Raw genomic sequence first — 26,599 nt, 5'->3', positions numbered from 1 at the left:
GGAGGAACGCGAAACTCCCCCATCGCTGCTACACCCGGTCGACAAAGACCATCTCATTCTTTCATCCTCGATGCCTTTGGAGGCCCTGAATTAATCTCGTATTTATTCAGAGCTCTGGCTGAGGGCACAATATGACGGACAAGCTCCCCCCTCCGCTGTTGGCGCTGTTTCAACCTCGCCCGCCTTTGCGTTATGTCACGCCCATCGAGCGTGCCCCCGAAGACTGCAAGAAAAGTAGCATCGGTGGTATTGCGCAGTTCCTTGGCGAGGTGAAGAATTATGAAGAGGAGATTCCGTACACGCCTACGGAAAGTTGGATCCAGCGCAAATTGCGCCAGAAGGTGGAGAAAAAGGAGAACTTGGAGAAGCAAGTGACGGATGGGCTTCAGACTTGTATGGCGATTGCGGCTCTTTTGGGCTATATGTGTGCTGGTACTGACTTCTATTGCAGTTGACCCGAACAACGACCAACAAGCACGAGGCGATCCGTTCAAGACGCTCTTTGTCGCCCGTCTGAGCTACGATGTCAAGGAGTCGGACCTGGAACGGGAGTTTGGCCGGTTCGGCCCTATCGAACGGGTACAGTTACAGGCCGTGGGGCTTTAGGTTGTACATGTCACTGACACCTCGCAGATTCGCATTGTGAAAGACACTGTTACTCCGAAAGGCTCCAAGAAATCACACAAGGGATATGCTTTTATTGTGTATGAGCGCGAAAAGGACATGAAAGGTATTGCTGCAGATCTAGTCGCCTGTCACTCTGGTTTCAGACTGGTATCGAATTCCCGTGCGTGCTTGATGCTAACCTAGTTCTCTTGCCGATTTCAGCTGCCTACAAAGAGACGGATGGTATCCGCATCAAGGACCGCCGTGTTCTGGTAGATGTCGAGCGCGGTCGTACCGTCAAGGGATGGAAGCCCCGTCGCTTTGGCGGTGGTCTTGGCGGTCGTGGTTACACCAAGGCCTTGCCCTCGCGGCCCATCGGACCCGGCTCATTTAACGCCCCCTCAGGTCCCGGAGGCTATGGAGGTGGATTCCGGGGTGGTTTTGGGGGTGGCAGAGGTGGCAGAGGTGGTTTCCGTAATGACCGTGGATTTGGAGGACCCCGAGGCGGTATTGGATACCAAGGAGGCCGTAACGGATTCGGTGGACAGGCTCCTCCCAACGCTCCCTCGGGACCAGGAGGCGGACGCAACGCTGGATTCGGTGGTGGTCCTGGTGGCCCTGGTGGCCTTGGTGGTCCCCCCGGTGGCCCCGGTGGCGGCAGGTTTGAACGTGAACCCAGAGGTGCTACCGGCAGCAACCGTGAGCCCATCAGGCCCCGGGAAGGCTTCGGTGACCGTGATCGACGAGACCGTGATCGCGACCGCGACAGTGACCGTCACAGAGACCGTGATAGGGGAGATAGCTATCGCTATCGTGACCGTGACCGTGAACGCGACCGCGATCGCGACAGGTACGGAGGTCGGGGCGACGAGTACGGGCGGAAGAGATACCACGAAGATGACTCGTATGATGACCCCCGTGCCAAAAGAAGATACTGAACCTCCTTCCCCGGAGGATCATCATCCCATCCCAGTGTTCGGTGACGGTTGGCTGGTGGGTATTCCTGGTTTGATCCTCTTCTCTTGTTATATCCTGTTGCAGCAATGGGTAAGGCAAGGTCAACAAAGGCTCAAGCTCCGTGCCATCGGACTTCAACCACCAATTACTCACAACAGTTGAAGTGCACCGCATCTTCCCTTCGTAATCCTGGTTACGAACTAGCCATCCCCATTGGAGCATACACGTTCTCACTCAAAGGTCGATTTCCACCGGCACGGCAGACGCTCTGCTGTGGCCTCTCTGCCCGTTTCTGCTACTCTTTCTCTCTTGTCTTTGTTACTCGTGTCCTTTTTTCGTCGTCGTCATCGTCGTGTCGTTTTGGCCCGTGTGCGGCCGCTACTCTCTTCAGGGGTAAGTATGTACTTTAGATAGTCAACTTCTCTTCAGGCGGAACCTTGTGGTCGGGGTCTGGGACGTTCAGGTAAGAAGATCAGGTAGGGTTTACCAACAGCCATGACCGATACTCAGGGATCTTCATACGGCAGTAAATGAAGGTAATGATTTATTCCGGACAGTGTAAATATTGTCATCATCATCAGGAGAGGTAGCCAGCTACTGATTCATAGGAAGAGATGTATTTCTATTGTAGCTTTTTCGGATTGGTATTCATATCGGTATGTCCGTCATACGCTCATCAAGCAGAATATATACCAACTCAGATGAACAGAACCATCATCAAGAAAAAAGAAAAAGAGAAAGAGAAAACGCCTATGCCCAACTCCAAAGATGCCTGCCCAGGGGATCTCACATCACATCACAATCAAAGAGGGTGTTTGAAAAAAAAATCCACAACCCCCTTCCCATCCTCTCTCTTAATAATAAAGAAAAAGGAAGGTTGGAATAGGAATGACTCGAAACTTTTTGCACCCAGCCCAACAAACCAAACTCTTAATTCTCAACCTCCATACCACTCTGATCCTTCTCCAGGATCTTCACCTCACCCGACTCCCTCGTCCACTGAGCCTTCAACTCAACATGGAACTCCGCCGTAGCGACCCCAAACATCTTCAACAACGTCGTCTGTCTCGAATCCAACACCTCTCCCTCCCTGCAAACAGGGTACCCCTCCTGCCCCTCAGTCAACTCCAACATAACCTTGCCCTTGACCAACCGAGTCGGAACACCCAGTTTCCGCAACTCAGGCTCGAGAGTGTGGCTGACGGGCTCATCCTCAGAAGCGGGGATCTCTCCACCCCGGGAACACACCAGACCGTTGGGGATGGTGAAAGCACGGGTGCTGACGGTGCCGGCGCGAGCAAAGTCCAGAGGCCGGAACGACTCGAAGTAGTCGGTCACGGAGTCGGGGGCGCGAGACGTGAACAGAAGACCGACGGCTCCGGTGAGGTAAGGGCTGACTTTGTGGAGGTTAAGCGCGGCTTCGTTTTCGGGGTTGTGACCAAGGGCTACGGCCATGACTTTGGTTTTGCCGAAGAAGAGACTGGTGAGTTTTGAGGGGTTGGATGTTAGTTTATGTTGACCGAGGGAGGGATTTGATATTGGCGGGGTAGGGGAAGAGGACTAACCGGCTGTCGGCGAATTCGGTGCGCACATCCTTCAGGTAAGTGTTGCGCATGTTGTCGACGGCAAAGACGAACAAATGGTCATATTTCTCAATGGCTTCGCGGATGTTGGCGTACAGGCGACGGGTCTGTTCCTTGTGGGACTTTTTGGCGGTCTTGGACTCGTGAACGATGCGGGCACGCTTGGAACGAGGCATGGTGGCTGATTAGGGGGTGGTTGGTGGTAGAGTATAAGTCCGGGGGAAGGATGAGAGATGGGCGATGGGTTTGGAAGAGAAAAAGCAGGTCGAAGATAATGCAAGAGCCGGCGCGGGAAATTGTGGATTCGAGATCCAATGATTTTTTTTCTTTGCGGCTGTCGATAACGCCCGGATTATTGTTGTTGCGGGGCTTATCCGGACACCGTCTGCACTAGGCTGCTTCGGGCAATGAGCTAATGAATCAATGAATGGAGGCCCTCGACTTCCCCGGCATACTTCATCTTCCCCTCTTCCCCTCTTCCTTGTTTGAACAGGCTACCATGTGGTGCGTGGGATGTTGATCAGTCGGATGGGTGATACTGCCTGATCTATTTTGCTGCCTCGTTGACAGTCCCGACAATGCTCGATTTCATGGATTACATCCAACTCGCCTTCGCCGAGGCGACGAATTGGAACCGCGACAATTCATACTCGTCCCTCACGGCCACGGCTCAGTGTATGTAGACCAGTCGATCCGATGCACTCGGTCTGAATGAGAAGGTGCGCTAACTATTTTCACACAGCGCTGCTCGACTTCTCAACCCCAGAGCGTCTCCGCGTCCATCTCTCGTCCCTGTCCACTCCGCACTTCGCGACGAGTTATACCCTCGGCACCGTCGGCCTGATCGATGGCTCAGTCTCCTACCTGTTCAGCACCGTTCCTCTCGACAATTCCCCCAGCAAAAGTGCCCTGATCCCTTTGCGCAAGCTCTCCCCGGGCTACCGCCAAGTGCAAGCCCCCATAGCCCCAATCGAGGACATCACTGCAGAATCAATCCTTAACGACCTCAACAATGACGCCTACCAAGTCTCCATCGGCAAGAAGGCGACCCTCTTCCACGCAACCCTTCATCTCCCTCCCCCGACAACCTTAAACGCCTTATTCCTACGTCGCATATCCCCCACCATGCAGCTCTCCCTGGCCGTCTGCTCAACACGAGGCCCGCCCCTCTCCAAATCCGCTCCGCAAGCCTCCCTCCTCGCCCAACTCTCCCACAACACCGGCAAATATAACAACGAGTACCTCTTCAGCACTGACAACGCTCTCTTCGGCTGGCGCGGACTATGGAACTTCGGCCCGGATCCACGCGACGGGCCCTCATCCTCCGCGCGCCTGTCGCTCCTCTCCGCCGGCGCAGAAGCATACTACTCCCCCGTATCATCCCTCATTGGCATGTCAACCGGCCTACGATTCAGTACCCTCCCCGCAGCCACAGACATCCCCTCCTCCCAATCCACCTCCACCTCTACATCTACAACTCCATCCACCCAACCCAACAACACCCCAATCTCCACCTTCCCCTACACCCTAACCCTAACCCTGACCCCTCTAACCGGCTCCCTCTCAACAACCTACTCCCTCCGCGCCTCCCCAAACCTAGCCTTCAGCTCCCGCTTCGGCTTCAACGTCTACAGCTGGGAAAGCGAAATGGTCGCGGGCTGCGAACTCTGGCGCAAGAGCAAACGTAACCCGGATGACGACGGTTTGGAATGGGCGCGACGAAAAATGCGCGAGAGCGTGTTTCCGTCATCTACCATCTCTTCTCCTCAACCCGAACCTATCAAGGAGGAGGAACAGGAGAATGAATCTGTGTTGAAGATCCGGGTAGATCAGTCGTGGAATGTGCGGTTGTTGTGGGAGGGCCGGGCTAAGGAGTTGTTGGTGAGTGCGGGGGTGGGATTGGGGCCGAGTTCGTTTACGTCGTCGTATGCGACTGCGGCGGGGGCGCAGAGTGGTGGGGGAGGGAGCTTGGGGAAGTCGTATTGGAGGGGGGTGGGGGTTTCGGTGTTGTATTCATCGTGATCTGGGGTTGGATGTGTAGACATGTGTTATGAAGATACTACTGATAAGTAATAGAGTGGTTTGGACATAGTAGATAGAGGGCTGCGGATAGAAGGTTGCAGGTTGGAGAGGGAACGGCAAGGTGTTTGGTCTAGTTTGTTGGCATTCAGTTTGATTTATTATATATTCTTTTTATTTGCTTACTGGACGACCAGTACGTCCTTCGTTATTTTTCATGCTCCGCCCGGACCCAACTCACGCATGTTGGCATCGGAGAGTCCTACGGCCTGATGCTGTGGTGCTGGGCGGACGGATAACGGATATCATATCACATGTCCAATCAATATGTTAATTGCTTACAGACGAGCGTTGATGATGTCGACGACTACCAAACCGTTAGTGACTGTGTCTGTGCGATTGCAGGGAAGGAAACATACAGGCAGGCTTCAAGCTGGCACCGCCAACCAGGAAACCGTCGACATCGGCCTCCTTGGCGAGCTCACGGCAGTTCTTCTCGCTGACGGAGCCACCGTAGATGATGCGGGTGTTCTCCGATACCTCAGCGGAGATGGCATCGATGAGCCACTGACGGATAGCGGCGTGGACCTCCTGGGCCTGGGCGGTGGTAGCCACCTTGCCGGTGCCAATGGCCCTGCATGGGGTTAGCGCGCGCGTCAACCAACCAATCCAAGACAAAAGGACTTACCAGACGGGCTCGTAGGCGATGACAACCTTGGACCACTGCTCCTTGGAGAGCTCCTTGGCAACAGCGTTGAGCTGCTTGGTAACAACATCGATGGTCTTGTTGGCCTCACGCTCCTGTGGATTGCATTAGTCTCCATTCACCCACCGGGTCACCGCGAGCTCGAAGAGGGGTAGCCGCGGGAAAATTAAGTCCGGGGGGGATAGGGCCCACATACCTCAAGAGTCTCACCGATGCAGAAGATGACGCTGATGCCACCCTGGATGGCGGCCTTGACCTTGCGGGCGATGAACTAGTGCTGTTAGCAAACTCAACCATGGGGCTGGATGACCGGGGGTGGCCTACCTCGTCGGTCTCCTTCAGGATGACACGGCGCTCGCTGTGGCCAATGATGGTCCAGTTGATCTTAGCATCGCGGAGCTGCTCGACACTGATTTCACCGGTGAAAGCACCATTGGGCTTGTCGAAGACGTTCTGGGCGGCCACGCCGATCTTGTCGCCAGCGGCCTGACGGGCAGGGAGCAGGTAGAGGGTGGGGGGAGAGACGACAACCTCGGCGGAGGAGTCCAGGGTGGCCCCATTGAGGTTGTTGATGATGGAGGTAATGCTGTCCGCAGTACCGTTCCTGTGGTTGGGGGACAAAGAAGTCATTCGTTAGCCGGCCAGCTCGTTGCGAAAGCATCTGCTGGAAGATCTGGCGGGGTAGACGAGGGTCTCATACATCTTGAAGTTACCACCCACGAAAAATTGGCGAGGCATTTTGAAGAGGGGTTTGTAGGAGTAGTGGAAGAGACGGGGAGTGTGACGGAAGAGGGGTATTTTGGAAGATAGAGAGAAGAGCGAGAAAGGGGGAGAAAAGCAAGGATGAAGCAGAAAGGGAAGAGAGAAAGAAGAAGAAGAGAAGAAGGAGAAGAAGAAGAACCGGAAGGGTGAATGACGACGAGGCAGCCGGAGGGGGGCAGAGAGGGGCAGCCGCCGTGCACCGGGGCTCCTGAATGGATGCTGCTCGGCGGGGCTTATCGATAAGTCACTCGCTGCTGAGCTGGCACTCACTCACTCAGTCAGTCAGTCAGTCCTCTACTCCTCCCTCCTACCTACTACTACTTGCTCTTCTCCTCCTCATCTACCTTAACACCCTCTCGGTGTGTTCATTAGGAATGGGCAACTCTCCGCGTGACATCCAGTTTCATAACATTCCTAACAAGAACTCCTAGTGCGGTTGAACGGCAGCTACTGACTTTTGTCTTTCTCTAACCCGTACCAGTCCCCTCCCATGACGTTATGGTATACCCACTCCGTCCCTTAAGCACCCGAAACAATACCCGAAAATGCACACCACCAGGGAAAAACAATGAAGCGAACTCCGACCCTCCTTCGGTCATGGAAGACCCTCCGGCATATACCTAGTACCGTCGAGGTGCATAGAATGTTCCCGGCTCGCGCAGGGACATGCGTCGACCCAGGTAGCATGCTTCGTTCAGCCGCTCCCTCTCCTCCAGCATGCGGGCCTGGTATTCGACCATCCGTTCGCGGAACTCCAGTCGAGCCTCGCGGTCATCCAGGATTCGTGTCCGAATATCATTCCGCACCCGCCCACCTCGGAATCGCTCATTTCTCTCGTCCAGAAGCTGCTCCAGCTCCAGGTCGTCAGCACTGACAGGCGCATGGATAATCTTGGGTCGGTCCCGGGCCGGCCGTGTGACTTCCTGACCAGGGCCACTGTCGGTCCGTGGGTCGACATGCTTACTATCGGCGGGCACCACGTCGATGCAGTCAGTTGGATACTCAGAACGGCCCGATTTGGTGTCCGAACCATTCCTCTGGGGCTGTTTTCGATAGTGGGTACGGTAAGGCTTGGTCCTCGGGGTCGAGTGTCGACGATACAGACTGCCTCGCCATGGCTGGGGCTTATCAGCCAGCTCTAGCTCCTCATCGGAGCTGTCGGTTACGGAGCTCTCGTCATCGAAGTCAAACACTGACTCGTCATCTCCCACGCTGCTAGACTCCACTCCCAATTCTAACTCGGGCTCGGCTGCTGGGGTCGCAGGCCTGATGTTCTCGGGCTTATCCTCCGCCGAAGCTGGGGCATTTACCTTGCCCACAGGATAGGTCTCTGGCTGGTTTGGCAGGATGGGGCGGGGATCGAGTTCTTGCCTTTGATGCGGTATGCCAGGTGCAATGGGGATGCCTCGAACTCCATTGGTAAGGGCCTCTATGTGTGCATTACCGGGACTGGGCATCGCAGGAACAGACATTGCGGGACGAGGCATCACGGGACCAGACACTGTGGGGCCAGACATTACGGGGCCAGGCATCGCAGAACCAGGCATCGCAGGACGGGGAATTGCGGTCATCGGGACTGTAGCGCCAGGCATCCCAGAACGAGGAATCGCAGAACCAGGCATTGTAGAACCAGGCATTCCAGATGGAGGGTGGTGCGAGTGCATGCCGGCTGGCATCGCGTGCATCCACGGCCAAGGTCCCGGGGCCATATGTGGTCTTGGTCCCTGATATCCCTGAGGGGGCTGGGGAGGTGGGGGGTGGAACCTGGCAGGCAGTGGCTGCTGGACATTGTTCATGGCCGGTGGCATCGGCCCCTGATGGATAGTAGGCCCGACCAACGGCTCACTGGGTTGCATGTTTCTGGGCATCGGCTTGGATCCAGGCTCCGATGGATGATTGTGGACGTGAGTTGGCGCCCTGTCCTTGGGCTTGGGAAGAGCGTCCACATCGACATGGTCGTCCACAGGGATCTTGGGGAACACGAGATCGGTAGCCTTCCGTATGACAATGACATTCATGGAAAGCGTCTCGTAATCACCGCGGCGGGAATTCTTGCCCTTGACTGGCTTCTCATCCTCCTTTACATATACGCACGTCCACTCGAAATGGGGGTCGCTTTTCCGGAGTTCACTGATCAACCTATCCACATGCGCACGCTTGACCTTGGACAGGGACTGGTATTGCTCTGCGATGGGGGTCTTCTTAGTTCGCTTGTGCACTAGCTTGATTAGGTCGGTCTGGCTGAGGTTCATCTTCGCCCTTTCCACCTGGCTCCAGGTGGACTTGTGCCCGGGTAGGGCATCGGCCTTGAAGAAGGTGTACCCCAGGTAGTAGAAGGGTGCGCGGGCATCAATCTCCTCGACGGGGTTGGCATCCTTTGGCTTTTGGTGGTTGGCAGCCGGCGGCCTCTCGGGCTGAACATTAAGCCGGCCCATCTGATGGACCAGATACTCGGGGTTCATGGGGCGTGGAGAGACAGCCTGCGCCACACGAGGGGCCTCATTCGGGCGAGCAGCTGGATGATGAGCCGGGGGCGCCGGGGGCACCAGGTTGTTGTGGTTGATGACCGCCATGCTGTAATACTCCGCTCCTGATGGGAACACAGAGACTGCGGCCACCGTCGCCGGGCGCTTGGGAGATCTGCGAGAGCAAAGCGGTTAATCCCACAGCAGAGAGAAGGAGGAGGAAGAGGAGCCTAGGAAGGAATCGGAGAAAACGGGGTTGGGGAGGGGCGGGGTCAAAAGGACGGACGCATCTTACATCCTTATATCTCCGAGCGAGCCAGAAGGACCACGGAGGGGTCAGTTGGCCTCTTGTAAAGTCGGCGGGCTCGCAGCAAAAACAAGACGTAATATTGTTTCAGGACATGAAGATCCCTGGTGCTTTCTGCCTCGCCATTAAGTTCGGGAACTGCATGCCCAGGGCGAGAAAAGTATCCAACCCCAGAAGACTCGGGATTTCATGGCGGCGAAGCGACTGGCGATTTTGCTTGTGACCTCGGGAACGGTTCAATCACGATGCGGAGTCGAAATGAAGGACCAGGGGAAAAGCGCGCAGGTCCCTCCATGATGGAATGAAATAGATAGTAGCAGGGCGCCAGTGGCTCCTTGGGCGCCTTTCCATTCGCCATCGTCGCCGGACTCGTTCCCATCCCCTTGCCCTCCCTCCTTTTCGCAAAAATCCAACGATGCTTGGGATGGGTGTAACTTTCCCACTCGTGGACTGTTTGCGCAGCCTTCGTATTGCTCCAGGCTGCCTCCTCAGCCGCAATGGATTTGGGGGGAAAAGAAAAAGAAGGGGGGGCTATGCAGCAGGTAACAACACCCAACATCCTCCGAAGGCGAACAAACGACGACGAACTATCTGAGGTGGGATAGGTAGGCGATGACGGATAGGCAAGCATCCAGCATGATCCAGATGAAGAAACAAGCAAGGTTCTCAGCCAGAGCGAGAGGAATGCTGCAGCCTAACCTCCATTCAGCGCGGTGGCCCAACAATGTGATTCTAGTTCCCACAGTGCTGATTGGCCTGTCGCAGAGGACTCTCCTGCAGCCAAGGATTTGCTCGCAACGAGTCAACTCTTCTCCCTTTTCTCCCTCTTCTCACTCTTCTCTCACTCTTCTCTCACTCTTCTCACTCCATCTCCAAGCAGAGTGGATCCATCCACTTCCCTACATACATACTTACCTACTGTATGTATCTATCTAGTATCTACATAGATACTAACTATGTATGTCTGACATCCTCCATCCCTCCAGCAGGCGCAGCGCGTCATACCTGGTTCGTCTCCCGATCGTGCAGCATGCAATGAAGGTCATCCAAAAGAAAAAGACCTCTCCTCCGTCTGGCCGTACTTTTCTACCCCCCCCCCCTTTTCAATCTTAGGAGGGGGTTAGCGTCATCGACCTCCGATAACCAAGGGAAGAATAATTATTGGGCCTTGCTGATAGGCTCAGAGCCTGTGACTCACGGCGGATTTCTGCAGGTGCTCCGGGCCTCAGCTGGGCCTGGCCTGCAGCTGGCTTGTCTGTGATTGGTGGCAATCGACTCGTGCACCCTTCCTCTACCTATATCTATTAGAGGGTCGGGTGTATATATTTAGTACATATTGGAACCGGATATGGCTCCTACGATACAGGGTGAAGCGATGAATAATAATGGGCACCCGTGGGAATCCCCGCCGGGCTGCTGGCTGCTGGCTGTCTACCGGCAATGCCCCGTGATTACAGGGCCCAGTTCTTTTGTAAGACATGGCCGCTGGTACTAGAGCTGAGGCGTCGGCCTTTGTCCATCGGCTCAAACAAGGGGCTTTGCTCTCGAATTTTCATTGAGTCGAGTCGAATGAAAGAAACCGAACAACGAAGCTGCCTCAGGTGCTCGTTCTGGTCTAACAAGGGCTAATCCGAAACAAAGCCCTCATTTTGATGAACCCGGATTGTCTACGGTCTTTATCCGGCATGCAAGCGACCTCCTGATGAACTATCATATATTTCATGTCGTCCAGATGGAATCCATGTATTCGATCACAGCAACTCGCTCGCTATCTCTATCTTCCTGCCTCATTAATTTTCCCCCCCTTTGTTTCTAATCTTATCATGACGACCAACCCCGGATCTCTGTCCCAGCTGGGCTGGAGCTCCGAGTTCCTCGATCTCGTCCGGGATCTCACATGTGAGCAAAGCATGACAACCGAGAATCATCGAGCCTCCTACCCCTGGATCTATGATTGGCCGCCCAGTTTAGCGACAGTTATCCATGATCTCCTCGACCCACAGAGTGAGCTCGCCGCCAACCAACCACGGCTTCATGAAATCCTCGTACGACGCTACTCGGCCAGCATGAAGGCCAGACAGGAGGACCGAGAAGTCTCTAAATGCAGCCATCTATTCACCAATGGTGAGCACCGAACGGACAGCTATGAGTACCAGTATCATATACATGCCCATGGGTCAACAGTAGCCGACCATGATGGAAACCTGGCAGCGGCTATTACGTACTATGCCAATTTATGTCCGGATATAAAGGACAACTTCGTTATCCGTGGGATCCTCGGGATTGGATGTATGTGTCGTGTCTGCTTACCTCACGTCTCTGTGCCCAGCTAACCAATACCCACAGCATATGGGGCTGTCTTCCTAGCGCATAAGTGTAGGTATTCAGCCTCCATGACCTGACCTCGTTGCCTTGCTGACCTGGACTATAGCGGAGGATAAAAGCAATAAGCTCTATGCGATAAAGGTGGAGCCTCTGACCACCATCAATGCGAGTGTAAATCCTGTCCCGTATTACGGGAACCCCCCGTCCCTGGCCCCTCTCTACTACCCAGAGGACCTAAGATTGCGCTATATACCGATTGAGGCCTTCATACTGCTCCTTGTGAATGGTTTCGACAGGTTCCTGAAGCTGGACTCGGTCTATTCCCACCAGAACTTCTCAGCCATGGTGATGGAAGCCCAGATCGACCAGGAGGCCCAGAGCCGGCCTTATGACCCGTCTGGCTCGATACATGACTGGCTGAAGGAGGCAAAGAATCAGGCCGTCTGCAATGGGGCCAAACTTATAAATCGCAAACAGACAAGCCTCAACGAGATCCAGGCTTGCAAAGTGGCATCTCACCTATTCGAAGCAATTGCCTATCTGCACGACATGGGCATCTGCAACACCGACCTCTCCCATGGCAATTACTTGGTCGACGAGCAGCTGAATGTATGGTTTTTTCTTTCTCTTCCTGCCCCCATCTCATTCCTCCTTTGGATATGTTACTGACCCGTTCACGAATCAATAGACGCGTATGATAGACTTGGGGCTGCTTCATTTCGGTGTGAATGATCAAGACTTCTCCATGCATAAGACTGCTTACATCCCCTCATACGAAAGGTCTATGACTCCCGAACTTGCCATAGAGCTTACGAAGAGTCACTGGCTCAGGAAATTTGAGAACCAAGTTGAAGCATCTGTTGATATACCACACGACGTCCGCCAGCTCACCTGCTGGCAGTTGGCAACCATCATCTACGAGCTCCTCCACGGGTTTGCACCCTGGGAGGAGAAAGAGTGGGACGAACTGATCGGGGGGATAACCGAATATATGGCACATGGGATCGACTACCGGCGACTGGGGAAGGTCCGAGAGCGACGCGGTAGAATCATCAACGAGGATCTCCCGATTTCTGAAAATCTATCTCAGGATTGCGTGGATGCGCTGCGGATGATGTTCGTAAAGAACCCGGAAGAACGACCGTCTATCGAAATGATGGCGACGTTTCCTTGGTTCGGTCAATGGACTTCTCACAGCCCCGAGGAGTTTCAGCGCCCGCCATTCCCACCCTCATAGACGAAGGGTCACAGATGAACTGCACAAGGCGCAGACGACTCATGCAGGTCATGAGTTTGTTAGGCATCGAGACCGGATTGGAAGGCCCCCACAGGGCCCCCCATGGTTTGGAGTACATGGTTTCCACCTCCATATTCGATCCTTCTTTCTGATCCAATCACGAGTGTGACATCAGTATTTATAGGCAGGCTTATGGTTTCTAGGCAGTCAAACGCCTCACCAAATAGACCAAAACCCACAGCCGGGCGGTGGTCAATCTTTGCATGTCAAAATCTTTCACTTCCTCAGCACAGTGTCGGCTTTAAAAACGAGAGGAAAAACAATCCGTCGTTGAGAATTCATATTGCTGCCAGAATTAATGCAAACCCAGTTACCGGAACCCTAGAGAGAGAGAAAAAAAAAGTAAATGTAGGACCGTAGAGAAACAAGAGGAAATAGTATAAACTGTCCGAAACACACATCATCATCGGCGAAGACTGTCAAGTCTCGCCTGCAGGTCATCATCACTCGTATTCCCCCCAGCACCAACAGGCTGCGCCACCCTTGTCTCACCCACGGCCGTCTTCTGAATATCCGTAGGGGTTTCACCCAGCTGTAAAGACAACCCGAACAAGTCAGCATGCACTCATCCAATCCTCGACTCTCTACCGGGGACACTAACCGCCTGGCTAAGATCCACACCAATCTCATCCAAGACCTCCTTAACAATATCCTCACCCTCTTCCTCCTCCCCTTCCAGCCCCGTCGCCTCATCAATCGCATCATCCATCATTTCCTGTCGTTGATCCATAATATCATTCTCGCGTTCAAATTCCATCGCAATCCGCTGCAGCGCCGGCAAATTCATCTGTCGATTCATGCTCCCCAACAACATCGTCGCCCCCTTCATCGACTGCATCATCTGTTCATTGCTCCGCACCGTCTATCCCCATCACCACCATTAACGTAAGCCATCCATCCATCCACCCTCCCCCTCCTCTCCTCGGAAGGACCACACGTACCTGAATCCGCAACGAAATCGCCTGTAACTGCGTCCGCATCTGATAAAACTTCTGAATATACCTGGATCCTCCCTATCAGCACACCGGGAAGATTGGATTGGGAGAGGATAAAAGACAAACCTCCGCGTCCGCACCAAATCCTTGGCCTGGATCTTGCAAGCTCCTATCTGCCCATTCTTCGCACTCTTCTTGATATCCTGCACTAGCTTCTTTTCCTGATTCTCGAGCTTCACTCGTTCCCGGTCGAGTTCGCGTTGTGTTCGGTCCAGAGCTCGTTGGTGTTTGCGCAGCCGCTCGGCGGGGGTCATGCGCTTGCCGAATGCCCACTCGACGATCTAGATGGGTTGGGTAGGTGAGTTAGTGGGTGTAGTCTGCGACGGGGAGGGAGTGCGGGCTGGTTGATTGCATGGTTGTCTGGATATGAATAGATAGATAGATAGATAGATAGATAGATAGACTTACGTTCATGATGGGCGATGATCGACACCAATCAATCAATCAATCAATCAATCAATCAATCAATCAATCAATAGCAAGTGAAAAGACCGGGACAAGAGAGAATCGGATCAACTACTAATATCCCATCCAGCCTGGAGCCGAGCAAGCAAACCGTGTCAATAGCAAAGGAGCAAACGACGCAAAGAGGGGAAAGAGAGGCCGAATAGATGGAATGGAACGGATTAGGCTTCGACCCGGTGCTGGCTAGCTAATCTGGTCCCAATCGCAGTGACATCAATTACCATACTCGGTACAGATATTACCATACACTATCTGCATCAATACCACCACGATACCGGATGAATGTCACATGCAGGTCCCGAAAAAACCCACCAAACCCCTTTCGGGTTTTCCCTGCCGGAATCTTTTGCCTCGCGTCACCGGCTGTTAACTTATTAATTATTTGCTTTGCTTGCTTGATTTCTCGGCCCATGCAACATCAACAACAACCCACGTCTATCTCGCCATGAGTCAGGAGTATTTCCCCGGCCAAGGCGCCTCTTCTGCCGGTGAGGGGTCGTCGTCTGGTTATCGTCCGTCACCGCCGCAGTCGCCCGCCAACGAGGAGTCGTTTCCGAGACCCCCGCCTGCATACATGACCGTCGGGAATGGTGCGACCTCTGAAAGCGCGACCTCTTTGATGGCTTCCCTGCATGAGGACTCGGGTTATGGTGGGAGTATTACGGGTGGGAGTGTGATGGGTGGTGGCGATGCTGGGCTCGACTGGAGGGCGGATTTGATGGTCGATAGACCGACGCCTATGCGTAGCCCTGCGCATTTGGGAGAGTGGAATCCTGCTGGTTTGTCGCCTGCCTTGGTGGATTTTCTTTTGGAATGAAGTTGGTTGTGATGGAGAGAGCTGACCGGTGGATTTTGATTTATAGCGGAGCATGAGAAACAGGTTGTCGCGAGCCATGTTCATCAATTATTATAGTATGTGATGTGATTTGCCTACGGGGGTTCTTGGTGGCGCATAACTGACCGATGTGTGTTAATCCTACAGCAACTCGAACCGGACTAAGCTCGCTCGTGCGATCTCGCGCACCATCGAAACCCTCAAGGAACTCCAGGACATGAACCGTCAATGGCCCGCCCACTATCCCTCCGCCCCGAGCGCCCCCGGCTCCCCTGTGCCGAAGCCCGGCTTGCAGAAGAGACAGTCGTACTTCGGAGATGCGAGCGCTGAGGCGGAGGACTTCCCCCGTCCGGGATCGATCCGACGCGCTGCCACAATGACCGGTGGCGAGGATTTGGCTGAGTCGAGTGCTGCTGCGGAGCGTCGCGTCCCGTCCGAGCCGAGGTTGATGAGCCCGCAGATCGCGCAAGAGTTTTCTATTCTCAAGTTGGATTTGAAGCTGGGTGCTCTGTCGCAGGCCGAGCTGGTACACTCGCTGGAGAAGGCATCGATCGCTTCGCTGTTGGACGGAAAGATTAGTCAGAGCATCAAGCATCTTTTGTCGCTGCGCGATCGAATCGAGGATACGTCTAGTAAGGTCTTGATCACTGGTGATCTCAATGCAGGAAAGTCGACTTTCTGTAACGCTTTGCTGCGTCGCAAGGTTCTCCCGGAGGATCAGCAACCATGCACGAGCATCTTCTGCGAGGTTCTCGATGCTCGGGAGAACAGTGGTCTCGAGGAGGTCCATGCCGTGCACAAGGACATGCATTACAACCGCAACGATGAGAGTACCTATGATGTGTATGGCCTTCATGAATTGGAGAACATCGTCATTGATAACTCCAAGTATATGCAGTGCAAGGTCTACGTGAAGGACGTGCGGACGATCGATGAATCTCTTCTCAACAACGGCGTCGTGGATATTGCTCTGATCGATGCTCCTGGTCTGAACTCGGACTCTTTGAAGACGACCGCGGTTTTTGCCCGACAGGAGGAGATTGACGTTGTCGTTTTTGTGGTTTCCGCTGCAAACCACTTCACTCTTTCGGCAAAGGAATTCATTCTTAATGCTGCTCATGAGAAAGCCTATATGTTTATTGTTGTCAACGGCTTCGACCAGATCCGTGACAAGCAGCGTTGTGAGCGCATGATCTTGGATCAGATTGGCAAGCTCAGCCCTCGCACGTACAAGGAGGCGGCCGAGCTTGTGCACTTTGTTTCGAGCAATGCTATCCCAGTCGCACCCCCGGTTTCGGTTGAGAGCTCTGGCGGTGGTGGCGGTGATGATGATTCGGACGATGAAGATTACAAGCCTAAAGGAAAGGATAAAGGAAAGGGCAAGGAGAGGCAGAAGATTCAGGACTTTGAAAACCTGGAGGGCTCTCTGCGGCGATTTGTCCTGGAAAAGCGCTCCCGCTCGAAGCTTGCCCCGGCCAGGACTTATCTGTTGAACCTGCTTGCAGACCTCAACTCGTTGGCCTCGGTGAACCGCGATGTGGCCCAGACCGAGCTCAAGCGTGTTACGGACGAGCTGGCGGAGCTTGAACCGGCATACGAGGATGGCAAGAAGAAGAAGGTTGAGATTGGTGATCAGGTCGAAAAGCTCGTTGACGAGTCTTGCGACGATGTCTACAACCACACGCGGTCTACACTGGGTGAAACCATCGCTCGTGTTTCCGAGGCCGACCTGGGCGTTGAATACCCGGGTGTCTTTTCCGCATTCCAGTATGCTGAGGACCTGAAGGTGGCCATGTTGGAGCAGATTGCTGCGTCCGTGACAGACTGCGAGGACTACGCTCGTGACAAGACGGTGAAGGGCGTCGGGTTCATCCAGAACATCGGTCTCCTCCACGTCGGAGAGGACAAGTTTGCCCCCTTGAACTTCCGCGCGGATATGATGTTCCGCCGCAGTCGTCGCCACACGCTCGCCAGGCAAGTCCACACGGAAGTGGAACTCTTGGACTTCTTCGACATCTCCGGTATCTGGGAGCGGCAAGAGAAGGTGGCCGGTACAGGCATGGCTATGACTGCCGTGACTGTCCTTGGAGGCCGCGCCTTTGGTGGAAGCTGGGTGGACAGCGTGTTCAGCGCAGCCAAGTTCCTGGGACCGAACAACCTGCGTCGCCTTTTCATTCCCGGTGTCATGGCAGTTGGTGAGTATCTTCCCACGTATTGTTTTTGCACATCAACTAACTAACCGAATCAGCCGTTTTGACTGCCGCATGGATGGTCTCGTCCATCCCAACGACCCTCCCCCCTCGTCTCTCACGCAAGCTTGCCGCCACCCTCTCTGAGATGGACTACGTCCACTCCAACGCCACGCGCATCTCCTCCGAAGTCCGCCGCATTCTGCGTCTCCCGGCCGGCAACCTCCAAACCAGCCTCGCACAAGACATCGAAGACCTCGGCCGACGCAAGCACGAAGTCAGCAAGACAAAGCACGAGAGCGAAGCGGCCTGCAAGTACTTCTCGAACTTGTTCCGCGAGAGCGGCGAGAACCGGACATCCGTGGACAACATCGACCTCGATGCACCTCTGCCCGGCGCCCTAGCAGCCCACGCCTAACCGAGCCCCTAAACCCCAATCTTCTTTCCCCATCTATTTCCCTGTATAAAAAATAATGACGCTGTACGAACTCTACTATTCCCTATCTGTTTGAGAGAATGTCGGTCGTGCTTGGCGCTTGCCCATTCCCCCCTTTCTTCAATATCCCATCCTGTACATCACACCACTTCTCACTTTCAACCTCCCACTTCTTTCAGTACCTTACTTATATTACTACTTTCACCACCCATTCTCATTTGCGTCTCGTCTCGTCTCGTCTTCAACAGGCTGGTCTTCTTCCGATCACTCATGACCCTCGTGTGCCGAGGTTCATGAATGATCGAGTAGTTAGTTTCCCTATTGATTCCGGCGTCGTGTTTTGGCGTTAAAGCTGATTCGCATAACATGATCACACTTGCTTATGCCTGCTTTGCTCTGCTCTGCACTTTGTTTTTGAGCTTATTCGTATTAGATAGATTCAGGCAGTGCCTGGTTAGTTAGGTTGCGGTAACTGGTTATTCTTATTTTAGTTCTAGTGATGGTATTTTTAAATTATTCTGAATCGGTCGGTACCTGCTAGCTGGTATAGTATTAGGTGATACTCGAGGAGACTGTAAAGAACTAATCTTTCAAGATGGAATAATACCCTACCTAGCTAGCTAGCTAATCAAGATGCCATGTCACGCCACGCCACGCCAAGTCATGCAATCGAACAATCAATCCACATCCCATACCCAGAACCTGAACAGAATAGTAGGCAGTCAAGGCCACATACCCACTCTCTTCACCACTCATGCACTGACCTCAAACACTAAATCTCGAGACAGAACCAAAACCACTACCCAAACCAACCCACACCAACCCCAAACCCCCCTTTCTAAAAATCATTCAAAACCCTATTCGCCCTTGTTCTCCGTCCAGTACTCCAAACCGCATTCTCCAACCCAGGAACCAATCTCCCCTCGGCAACCCCATCCGAGGACTTCTTCTTCTCGACGATTTTCCCCGCCTGATGCAGAAACTTCTCCCGCATCGCGACGGCATCCGGATCCTCGTAATCTAATTGTGTCATGACGGGGGCGTCATTCTCTTCGTCTTCGTCTTGGATGCCGTGTTGCTCCGGGTAGTGGTATTCGTATCGGCTGGTGTAGGGATTTCGGTCGGTGGTTGTGTTGGAATTGGGGAAGGAGTCGAGGGCGCTGCCGCAGCCGTCTTCGTTGAGGGTGTCGATTGAGCTGGCGCGGGAGAAGGAGAAGTGTTTGGGGTGGTGGTCGAGGGAGAAGGAGGATGGGGCGCGGCCGAGGAGGGGACGGCGGCCTCGGGGGCGATCGGGGGCTGAGGTGGTGCTGGGGGCGTGTTTGAGGAGGCCGTTTACGGCTTGGTTGAGGGCGGATTGGGCGGTTGATGTAGTGGTAGTGGTGGTGGTGGAGGGTTGGTCGGAGGGTTTGCGTTTGAGGGGGGGGGAGGTTGAGATGGTGGGTGAGGGGTTGGTGTTAGCGTTCGGGGCTTTGATAGGGGATGGCTTAGGAGGTGGTTTGGAGGATGTGGAGGATGTGTTGTGCGTGTGGTGTGTGATGCTTGGTTTGGGTTGCTCGGGTTCGTGTCGGGGGCGTGAGTGCGTGGGATGCTCGTTACTGTTGGGAGGAGGTTTTTGTTGCTCTGAGCGAGAGCCGGCTCGTGGTTCTAGAGACTTGCTGCTTTGCGTGGGTGGTTTTTGGATCAGGTATGGGTCGACTGGTTGTTTCTGTGCGCCCCGGATGGAGGCCCATAGCCAGTCGGCGGAGACGGTTGGCACGCCCCATTCTTGGGTATGTCGTAGTTTGTCGGGGTTCACGGAGCCGGTGCCGTTGCATATAAGGATGGAGGCGTTGGGTGTCAGGTACTCGTGGTATGTTGCACCTGGGGATATTAGATAGGGAATGGTAAGTTGATCAGGGCAACTTACCAATCAGGTTGACTAGTTTCGACAGATGGAGGAGGTCGATACGGGAGAAGCCCGTAGAGCAGACTTTCATTCCGGCGAAACCTGCCATTCTAAGTCAATGTCAATGACCAGGGAAGTCGAGTGAGAAGTTACCTTTGATGGGAAACGAAGGCACCGGGGTGTTGGCTACATGCGATTCTGGCGGCACCAGCGTCTTCGCGTCAAGGCATCTTTCCAGCCACATGTCCGTCACCATCTCGCATTCAAAAGCTAGATCATCGGTAGATGGAACCTGCGCGCGAGGCATCTTGTAGGGCACAATCGTGTACAGCCCATGGCCCCGTTTGGGTATGTCCGGTCGAGAGAATTCGCTCATCGAACCTACCAGCTGTGCCCCGTTAAAGGCAAGGTGATCACGTAGGACATTGGTCTTCAAAGGTCAGAAGATGAAGAAAACAAAGGTTATACGTACGTACCTGCTTGGTAGAAAACCCATGAATGAAAAAGTAACAGCCGTCCAAGAAGCCGTCGCGACGCTCCACAGCTGCTTCCGAGGGCTGCGGACGCTCTTGCACCTCCGCAAAAGTGGTCTCGCTCGCAAAGGACCGGGACTCTTGGAGTATGAAAGCACTCTTGATCAAACTCTGACTCCTCTGCTGACTCTCTCTGGGACGTTTCGGCTCGCTGCTGTCGAAACCCGTGCCTACAATATCGCCCCAGATCCCCTCATTCTGATCACCCAGTTTGGCGCTAGCAATCCTGCGCAGTTTCCTCGGCCTCGGGTTCGACGGATTCTCGTTTTCTGGTACCTTCGGCTTCGGGGTAGGCAGCAATCGATTCCAGGCACCAGCGCCCTGCTGCTCCTCAGGTAACAGAGGGTGGTATAGAGTCTCTTCCAGAACCATTCCTCGCTCAAGACTATCCGAGTACCACTTCAACGTGACGATCTTGATACCCCACTGGGTTGCAAACTTGTACTTCTCACCCTCGGTATTCCTCGCAATAAGATGGGTGATAGTCTTCGTGAGATCTTTGCGAAACTCAGCACCGTGTGCAGTCACCGTATCCTGGATGTGATTCCGCAGGAACACTAAGGCACCGCGTCAGCCTCGTTCCATTGCCGTAATCAAGTCGATAATCCCTACTCACTGTCCTCAAACCCCGTTATGCATATCGATAGTCCTGCAAACGTCGGGAACTTGTACTGGTCTTCCAGAGCGCGAATGTCCGTATCCCCTCCCTGCATCCATGACTGGCGAACAGCTTCGACCCATTCCGGTTTCAGCACGGTAACATCCGCTCGCTCGCGCGCGACAAACTTGTATTTCGGGGTGTTGACCTCGCCGATAAGTAAATGCGTGACATCGGAGGTAAGGTCGAACTTGTGGGTTGCTCCCATCTGACTGGCAACGATAGCCAGTTCAGACTACGCGACAGTACATATCAGCATCTTTCGGTCTTGTGAAGCAGACGAGGTAGGAGAGATAAGGTAGTACGAACCCGCTGCTCTGGTAGGATGGAGGTAAAGCAGAGGACTACCCCCGCGAGAGGACGCTCCTTGTCTGGATAGAGTCAGTTTTTCTCCTTGATCGACCGGGAAAATATCAATACTGACTTGAGGTGTCTTTCTCTGCCATGCTTCATGATTGGCAGAGCAGCGTGGATGTCGAGCGCCGGTCTGCAGATTCACTTTCGGACCTCCGCGCGGAGCGCGTCTTGATTATACGGTGTCACGTGACTGATGTTTCCCGTCGTGCAGACAAGCAATGTGGCTGTCACGATGATCGTGTATTTTATAAACAAGGTTCTCGAAGGATTGAAGGTTGTTTCTGGTGCATAATGCATATGCCATGTATGAATTGCGCTCGTCATGGTATTTGCGGCCAATAAGATGATGGCAATTTGCCACGCATCGTGCAGATAGTCTATGAATAAAAGCGCGAGTGCATAAGCCATCGGGAGACAAGCTTTAGATAAGGGTCTGGTAGTAATTAGTTATAAAAGGCCAACGGCAGATCTGCTCCACAGCCTAGCTGGGATAGTGGTAGGTTGGCTTATTGTAAGCTAAGGGTAGGTGTCTAGTCTTGAATCATCGACAAATGAGGAGGCGGCTATAAGTCAACAGCAGCTTGTTTGCCGTAACTATAAAAGGTAGAATTCAAGGTTGCTCGGATCATGGGACTGCCAGTGAATCTTCTAATATGAGCATACCCAAGATAGCATGCCAGTCTCAATACGTCGAGTTGCGAATCTATGCAGCGCAAAGCTGGTTGGACGGCCTGTCTCTGTCAAAAGAAAGCTTGCTTTCCTACATAATATAACTGGCCGTTGTACGACACCCCCATGAAGCTACACATGCTGGCTTCAAGGACGTCAACATAAGCTATTGCAAGCCAATTGTACGATGTAGCATCGATGGAAGCCTAGAAGGACCCGCAGTGGCACGTGGTTAGGGCATCTCTGACCAGCCCTTATCGGCGTCACGTGAGAGAGTGGCGCGGCGCGTATCGGGCCAACGCGCCGTCGAAGGCGCGGCGATTCTCCCCATTCTAATTGATAATTAATGATAGATGATCAACGCAGGCGAGTTCTTTCTTTCAAGTGCCCATAATTCAAGTATATGTACCTTTCCAGGCCGCGCCCACCTCCCCCAGGTATACTCCGTCAGGTTTTGTCAAATGGGCCCCTATTGAAGTCGCATCGTGCCTCTAGATACTCGACATCGCGAACTTGGCTGGCTGGGGACGAAGCGGTGATGTTCAAGAAAGCCGTCAAGGACCATTCCGCAGCATCGGGGACTCCGCTGCAGTCCACTCTGATGCGCAGTAATGGGAGTGCCTCAGTAAAACCTCCCCCGCCGTCAGTGGGTGTCAAGCGCAAGATCGAGATGGCCACCACCACCCGAGACTCCAACTTGGGCTCCCTCCATAATGAGGTCTACTTCGACGAAAACGATTTCGACGACGATGACGATTTGGACTTTGAAGAGCCCGATCCGTTTATTCCCCCGGCGCCTATTGTACGACCGAGTGTCCGGAAACTCGAACCTGCCGAGGATCCGGCTCTCCAGGCGCAAGACGAAGAGATCCCCATCGTTGATCTAACATCGCCTGACAAGGACTTGTCGACGATCAAGTATCCGGATCTCCCCCCGATGCCTGATGACAACATCCCGCCATCAAGCAGTGTACAATATCCATGGTCTTCCTCGCCACCTTCTCACTTCCAACAACCGACCAGGAAGCCGCGGAATTTACCATGGCTGAAGGAAGAGGCGACAGAAGCTCCGACTATGAACCCGCAAACACCGGTGCGTCCGAAACAAACCGCTCCGTGGAATAAAACGGCGAGCACGATCAAAGACGAACAGCGGGAGATGCGTCGGCAGAACAAGACTATGAAAGCGCAAGGAAGCGGCCAATTACACAACTCTCGCCCCAAGGTGGCGTCGATCTTCCTTAGCGATGAGCAGCGCCATGTCCTCGACGCGGTCGTTCAGCAAGGGAAGAGTATCTTCTTCACGGGCTCTGCTGGAACAGGCAAGTCGGTGCTTATGAGAGAGATCATCAAGAAACTACGCGACAAGTACAAGAAAGAGCCGGACAGGGTTGCCGTGACGGCGTCTACCGGTCTTGCCGCCTGCAACATTGAGGGTGTGACTCTGCACAGTTTCGCAGGTATTGGGTTGGGTAAAGAGCCTGTTCCAGAGCTTGTAAAGAAGGTCAGCATCTACCATTAACCGAGTATACAGTCTCACTAACAACCTCTAGATCAAGAAGAACCAAAAGGCCCGGAATCGCTGGATGCGCACCAAGGTCCTGATTGTTGACGAGGTGTCCATGGTAGACGGGGATCTCTTCGACAAGTTGGAGGAAATCGCACGACGGATTCGGAACAACGGTCGTCCATTCGGAGGCATCCAGCTTGTCGTCACTGGCGATTTCTTCCAATTGCCCCCGGTCCCAGAAGGGGGGAACCGCGAAGCCAAATTCGCATTCGCAGCCGCTACATGGAATACCTCCATCCAACACACCATCCTTCTCACCCACATTTTCCGTCAAAGAGACCCCGAGTTCGCCGACATGCTCAACGAGCTCCGACTTGGAAAGATCTCTCCCCGCACTGTCGAAACCTTCAAACAGCTATCTCGACCGCTTGACTTTCACGACTCCCTCGAGGCCACCGAACTGTAACCTCCCCCCCAAATCCCCATTACCAACCCAACACCAAGCAAACACTCACATCTCCAGATTCCCAACCCGCCAAGAAGTCGAAAGCGCCAACAGCGCACGAATGACACGCCTCTCCGGCGAAATGATGACCTTCACAGCCGTCGACTCCGGCACCATCCAAGACACCCAATTCCGAGAACGGCTACTAGCCAACTGCATGGCAGCACCAGTAATCCACCTAAAAAAGGGCGCACAAGTCATGCTAATCAAAAACATGGAAGACACACTCGTGAACGGCTCCATCGGCCGCGTCGTAGCCTTCATGGACGAAGCCACCTTCGACTACTACATTGAGAACGAGAACGAGTTCTCCGGCGGCCCAGGAGACAACAGCGACGACGAGATGATGGCACGAGCTCGCAAGAAGCTCAAACCCCTGGCCAACGCCAACAAAGACGGAGGAGGAGGTATCACAGTCACCCGCAAATGGCCCCTCGTCTGCTTCGTCCAGCCCGACGGAACCGAGCGCCATCTCCTCTGCCAGCCGGAAACGTGGAAGATCGAGCTTCCCAACGGCGAAGTCCAGGCCCAACGCCAACAAGTCCCTCTGATCCTGGCGTGGGCTTTATCCATCCACAAAGCCCAGGGCCAGACCCTACAACGGGTGAAGGTTGATCTAGGCCGAGTGTTTGAAAAGGGCCAGGCCTATGTGGCTTTGAGTCGTGCTACGTCGAAAGCGGGACTTCAGGTTACGCGGTTCGAAGCGCGTAAGGTGATGGTTCATCCGAAGGTGACGGATTTTTATTCGAAGCTTGTGAGTATTACGGATGTGATTAAGTCGAAATCGAAGAAGTCGAGGGTGTATGATGAGTTTGGGGATGAGGAGGAGGAAGAGTATTTAGGGCATTTGTATGGTTGATATTAATCATTATGTCCCCCGGGGGGAGGGGGGGGGGGGAGGGTTTTTTATTTATCATTACATGACATGTCTGAATGAGAATATTCATATCTTTATTCTTTGACATTGATTAATCACTATTCATATTCGTTGTATAAAAGTCCTGTGGCTGGTAGTCGAGATAGAGAAAAACAAATATCCGATTTAGTAAGAGACATATATCAAGTGCTGTTAACCAACTCGGCAAAATAAAAAAGAAAAAAGAACTAAAGAAAGGAAAAAGAAACAGAAAAAGGAAAAGGGTTTAGATGGTCTGTATACTATTTCAGATGTACTAGTCCGTTCTAGTAGTAATAAATTAGGACGTAGACTTGGAACGGATGGAAGAGTTGGAGGGGAGATATGGTGATGGTGGTGGTGGTGGACCTACAGAAAATAATGCTTCAATTCACCCTGCATTTCATGCATTCTTTGATATATCTGGCTAACCCCTCGGGTATAGTGCATGGAACAGCGACATACAACACCCCTGAAATAGTGGCTATAGGACCATCTGCTGTATTTCACAGCATACTCCAAATACCAGCAGGTGCTGGAAGCTCCCCTCTCCAGTAAGCTTAAAGCAAAGGATACACGCCCTTGCCGGAGAGCGTAGTCAGCCAAGGTGTACTCTCCAAGTTGCAGGGTCATAACCCTGGGTTCCGCGTCTATGAGGGCCTCAAGCATCGCTCTGGATGATGACATGAGTCTCTCGCGACTCAGTCTGCCACTAACGAATTAATGATTGCGGCCATCTGGACCGACATATGTCCCGTTGAAGTACTCTGTCGGGGCCCTTCTATCAGGGTTGACTTCCTGTTCAAGAAGGCCATCTATATCAGCAATATCCGGCACATTTCTTGATGCTTGTCGCAAGAGATCGGCCCTTCCCGTCGCCCAAAGCAACTCGAATGTTTCCCTTTTCTTAAACTTCGCTCCATAAGGAAGGAGCAGTTCGAACCAGTCAATAACTGGGCGATTAAAATAAAGGCGGCTTATGACGTGATCTAATGTTAACGCCTCTTCACGTTTAGGGTCCGCGCCAAATCGTAGTAGGAGTTGGGTGATATTGTAGTGACCCTGTTGTATAGCATGGACCAGCATGTAAGTTCCACGTAAATCCCAAGAATTAGGATCCGCGTGCTCTTCGAGCCATTTATGGACTTGATGATAGTTCCCTTCTACCACGGCGTCTCTCAGGGGCTCGGGATATCTAGATGGCATCACCGCAGAGTTCCGAATGCGATATTCATACCACTCGGCATATGCGTGGGTTGGCGCACGGCGAGTGGTTAAATCAAACTTGGCTGTAAGTCGATGAGTATATATGCAGGTTTGTGTGATGTAGTTCAGACTCTGTTGATCCATATAGCTGGAGCAGAGAAAGAGTAATTCGTGTGGTAATTGAAGGAGGTAATAGACATCATCATCCAAGAGTTCAGGCGATGATGGCTGCTCAGGAGGGGATGGAGACACGCTGGCTGGTTCATCCGAAAGGGTGGGACAGGGTGAGCGAGGGCTTGTATGACTTCCACCACACAGCTTGCGGAATATGGACGAGAGACGCATACTGCGTGGTGGCCAATCTGATGAGTTCTTCGAGTTCTTGAATCAAAGAGGTTGAAGATAACATGAAGGGAACCCTGTCGGCCCTTTAA

At 53.4% G+C, this 26,599-nt stretch overlaps 10 protein-coding genes across 10 annotated transcripts; 4 read left to right on the top strand and 6 right to left on the bottom strand.

Annotated features, from left to right (window-relative positions):
- Window positions 1-23: 23 nt before the first annotated feature.
- BO94DRAFT_510360 (U1 small nuclear ribonucleoprotein 70 kDa) lies at window positions 24-1,544 on the top strand (the record flags this gene model as incomplete). Its single annotated transcript, XM_025609731.1, has 4 exons — window positions 24-393; window positions 452-579; window positions 634-730; window positions 811-1,544. The coding sequence occupies exons 1-4, from the start codon at window positions 132-134 to the stop codon at window positions 1,542-1,544; spliced, it is 1,221 nt and encodes a 406-aa protein (XP_025470919.1). The 5' UTR covers window positions 24-131.
- A 619-nt stretch (window positions 1,545-2,163) lies between these two features.
- Window positions 2,164-3,432, bottom strand: BO94DRAFT_532118 (ribosome assembly factor MRT4). Its single transcript, XM_025611058.1, has 2 exons — window positions 3,129-3,432; window positions 2,164-3,043 (listed from the first exon to the last, which is right to left on the bottom strand). The coding sequence occupies exons 1-2, from the start codon at window positions 3,320-3,322 to the stop codon at window positions 2,494-2,496; spliced, it is 744 nt and encodes a 247-aa protein (XP_025470918.1). The 5' UTR covers window positions 3,323-3,432; the 3' UTR covers window positions 2,164-2,493.
- Window positions 3,433-3,637: 205 nt separating this feature from the next.
- On the top strand, window positions 3,638-5,464 carry BO94DRAFT_572663 (mitochondrial distribution and morphology protein 10; the record flags this gene model as incomplete). Its single annotated transcript, XM_025614933.1, has 3 exons — window positions 3,638-3,821; window positions 3,889-5,027; window positions 5,363-5,464. Exons 1-3 carry the CDS (start codon window positions 3,725-3,727, stop codon window positions 5,462-5,464), a joined length of 1,338 nt encoding a protein of 445 aa, XP_025470917.1. The 5' UTR covers window positions 3,638-3,724.
- Window positions 5,363-6,727, bottom strand: BO94DRAFT_322453 (triose-phosphate isomerase TPI1). Its single transcript, XM_025606908.1, has 6 exons — window positions 6,572-6,727; window positions 6,196-6,475; window positions 6,068-6,142; window positions 5,854-5,966; window positions 5,585-5,799; window positions 5,363-5,532 (listed from the first exon to the last, which is right to left on the bottom strand). The coding sequence occupies exons 1-6, from the start codon at window positions 6,607-6,609 to the stop codon at window positions 5,504-5,506; spliced, it is 750 nt and encodes a 249-aa protein (XP_025470916.1). The 5' UTR covers window positions 6,610-6,727; the 3' UTR covers window positions 5,363-5,503.
- Window positions 6,728-7,253: 526 nt separating this feature from the next.
- Window positions 7,254-9,206, bottom strand: BO94DRAFT_458992 (uncharacterized protein; the record flags this gene model as incomplete). The annotated part of the gene is made up of 2 exons (XM_025607819.1): window positions 7,254-8,082; window positions 8,149-9,206. 2 exons carry the CDS (start codon window positions 9,204-9,206, stop codon window positions 7,254-7,256), a joined length of 1,887 nt encoding a protein of 628 aa, XP_025470915.1.
- Window positions 9,207-11,228: 2,022 nt separating this feature from the next.
- BO94DRAFT_543405 (Protein kinase domain-containing protein) lies at window positions 11,229-12,967 on the top strand (the record flags this gene model as incomplete). The annotated part of the gene is made up of 4 exons (XM_025613136.1): window positions 11,229-11,694; window positions 11,752-11,781; window positions 11,837-12,339; window positions 12,419-12,967. 4 exons carry the CDS (start codon window positions 11,229-11,231, stop codon window positions 12,965-12,967), a joined length of 1,548 nt encoding a protein of 515 aa, XP_025470914.1.
- A 78-nt stretch (window positions 12,968-13,045) lies between these two features.
- BO94DRAFT_532113 (ESCRT-III subunit protein DID4) lies at window positions 13,046-14,495 on the bottom strand. The gene is made up of 5 exons (XM_025611057.1): window positions 14,431-14,495; window positions 14,089-14,382; window positions 13,969-14,029; window positions 13,629-13,889; window positions 13,046-13,559 (listed from the first exon to the last, which is right to left on the bottom strand). The coding sequence occupies exons 2-5, from the start codon at window positions 14,274-14,276 to the stop codon at window positions 13,431-13,433; spliced, it is 639 nt and encodes a 212-aa protein (XP_025470913.1). The 5' UTR covers window positions 14,277-14,382; window positions 14,431-14,495; the 3' UTR covers window positions 13,046-13,430.
- Window positions 14,496-14,932: 437 nt separating this feature from the next.
- On the top strand, window positions 14,933-17,929 carry BO94DRAFT_458175 (mitofusin; the record flags this gene model as incomplete). Its single annotated transcript, XM_025607776.1, has 5 exons — window positions 14,933-15,266; window positions 15,351-15,399; window positions 15,470-16,601; window positions 16,677-17,517; window positions 17,571-17,929. 5 exons carry the CDS (start codon window positions 14,933-14,935, stop codon window positions 17,927-17,929), a joined length of 2,715 nt encoding a protein of 904 aa, XP_025470912.1.
- A 540-nt stretch (window positions 17,930-18,469) lies between these two features.
- On the bottom strand, window positions 18,470-21,505 carry BO94DRAFT_532111 (BRCT domain protein). The gene is made up of 7 exons (XM_025611056.1): window positions 21,448-21,505; window positions 21,333-21,394; window positions 20,982-21,258; window positions 20,309-20,922; window positions 19,986-20,262; window positions 19,854-19,934; window positions 18,470-19,807 (listed from the first exon to the last, which is right to left on the bottom strand). Exons 1-7 carry the CDS (start codon window positions 21,467-21,469, stop codon window positions 18,786-18,788), a joined length of 2,355 nt encoding a protein of 784 aa, XP_025470911.1. The 5' UTR covers window positions 21,470-21,505; the 3' UTR covers window positions 18,470-18,785.
- Window positions 21,506-25,679: 4,174 nt separating this feature from the next.
- BO94DRAFT_612949 (uncharacterized protein) lies at window positions 25,680-26,510 on the bottom strand (the record flags this gene model as incomplete). Its single annotated transcript, XM_025616693.1, has 1 exon — window positions 25,680-26,510. The coding sequence occupies one exon, from the start codon at window positions 26,508-26,510 to the stop codon at window positions 25,680-25,682; it is 831 nt and encodes a 276-aa protein (XP_025470910.1).
- Window positions 26,511-26,599: the final 89 nt, after the last annotated feature.

This window comes from Aspergillus sclerotioniger (genome assembly GCF_003184525.1).
Source record: "Aspergillus sclerotioniger CBS 115572 chromosome Unknown BO94scaffold_5, whole genome shotgun sequence".
Taxonomy (NCBI): domain Eukaryota; kingdom Fungi; phylum Ascomycota; class Eurotiomycetes; order Eurotiales; family Aspergillaceae; genus Aspergillus; species Aspergillus sclerotioniger.
The sequence above is the reverse complement of the archived record's forward strand: the minus strand, read 5'-3'. Positions and strand labels throughout refer to the sequence as shown.

What these genes read in the sequence shown, in the direction of transcription:
- BO94DRAFT_532113 (XM_025611057.1), bottom strand. Translation starts at nt 14,276, where the DNA reads ATGACCCCCGCCGAGCGGCTGCGCAAACACCAACGAGCTCTGGACCGA. An exon ending in GATTTGGTGCGGACGCGGAG is followed by an intron (nt 14,030 to 14,088) that starts GTTTGTCTTTTA and finishes GGGAGGATCCAG; the next exon opens with GTATATTCAGAAGTTTTATC. An exon ending in CGATTTCGTTGCGGATTCAG is followed by an intron (nt 13,890 to 13,968) that starts GTACGTGTGGTC and finishes TGATGGGGATAG; the next exon opens with ACGGTGCGGAGCAATGAACA.
- BO94DRAFT_532118 (XM_025611058.1), bottom strand. Translation starts at nt 3,322, where the DNA reads ATGCCTCGTTCCAAGCGTGCCCGCATCGTTCACGAGTCCAAGACCGCC. An exon ending in ACCGAATTCGCCGACAGCCG is followed by an intron (nt 3,044 to 3,128) that starts GTTAGTCCTCTT and finishes AAAACTCACCAG; the next exon opens with TCTCTTCTTCGGCAAAACCA.
- BO94DRAFT_532111 (XM_025611056.1), bottom strand. Translation starts at nt 21,469, where the DNA reads ATGGCAGAGAAAGACACCTCAA. An exon ending in GGCAGAGAAAGACACCTCAA is followed by an intron (nt 21,395 to 21,447) that starts GTCAGTATTGAT and finishes GACTCTATCCAG; the next exon opens with ACAAGGAGCGTCCTCTCGCG. An exon ending in CATAACGGGGTTTGAGGACA is followed by an intron (nt 20,923 to 20,981) that starts GTGAGTAGGGAT and finishes GCGGTGCCTTAG; the next exon opens with TGTTCCTGCGGAATCACATC.
- BO94DRAFT_322453 (XM_025606908.1), bottom strand. Translation starts at nt 6,609, where the DNA reads ATGCCTCGCCAATTTTTCGTGGGTGGTAACTTCAAGAT. An exon ending in TCCTGAAGGAGACCGACGAG is followed by an intron (nt 6,143 to 6,195) that starts GTAGGCCACCCC and finishes TAACAGCACTAG; the next exon opens with TTCATCGCCCGCAAGGTCAA. An exon ending in GCATCGGTGAGACTCTTGAG is followed by an intron (nt 5,967 to 6,067) that starts GTATGTGGGCCC and finishes TGCAATCCACAG; the next exon opens with GAGCGTGAGGCCAACAAGAC.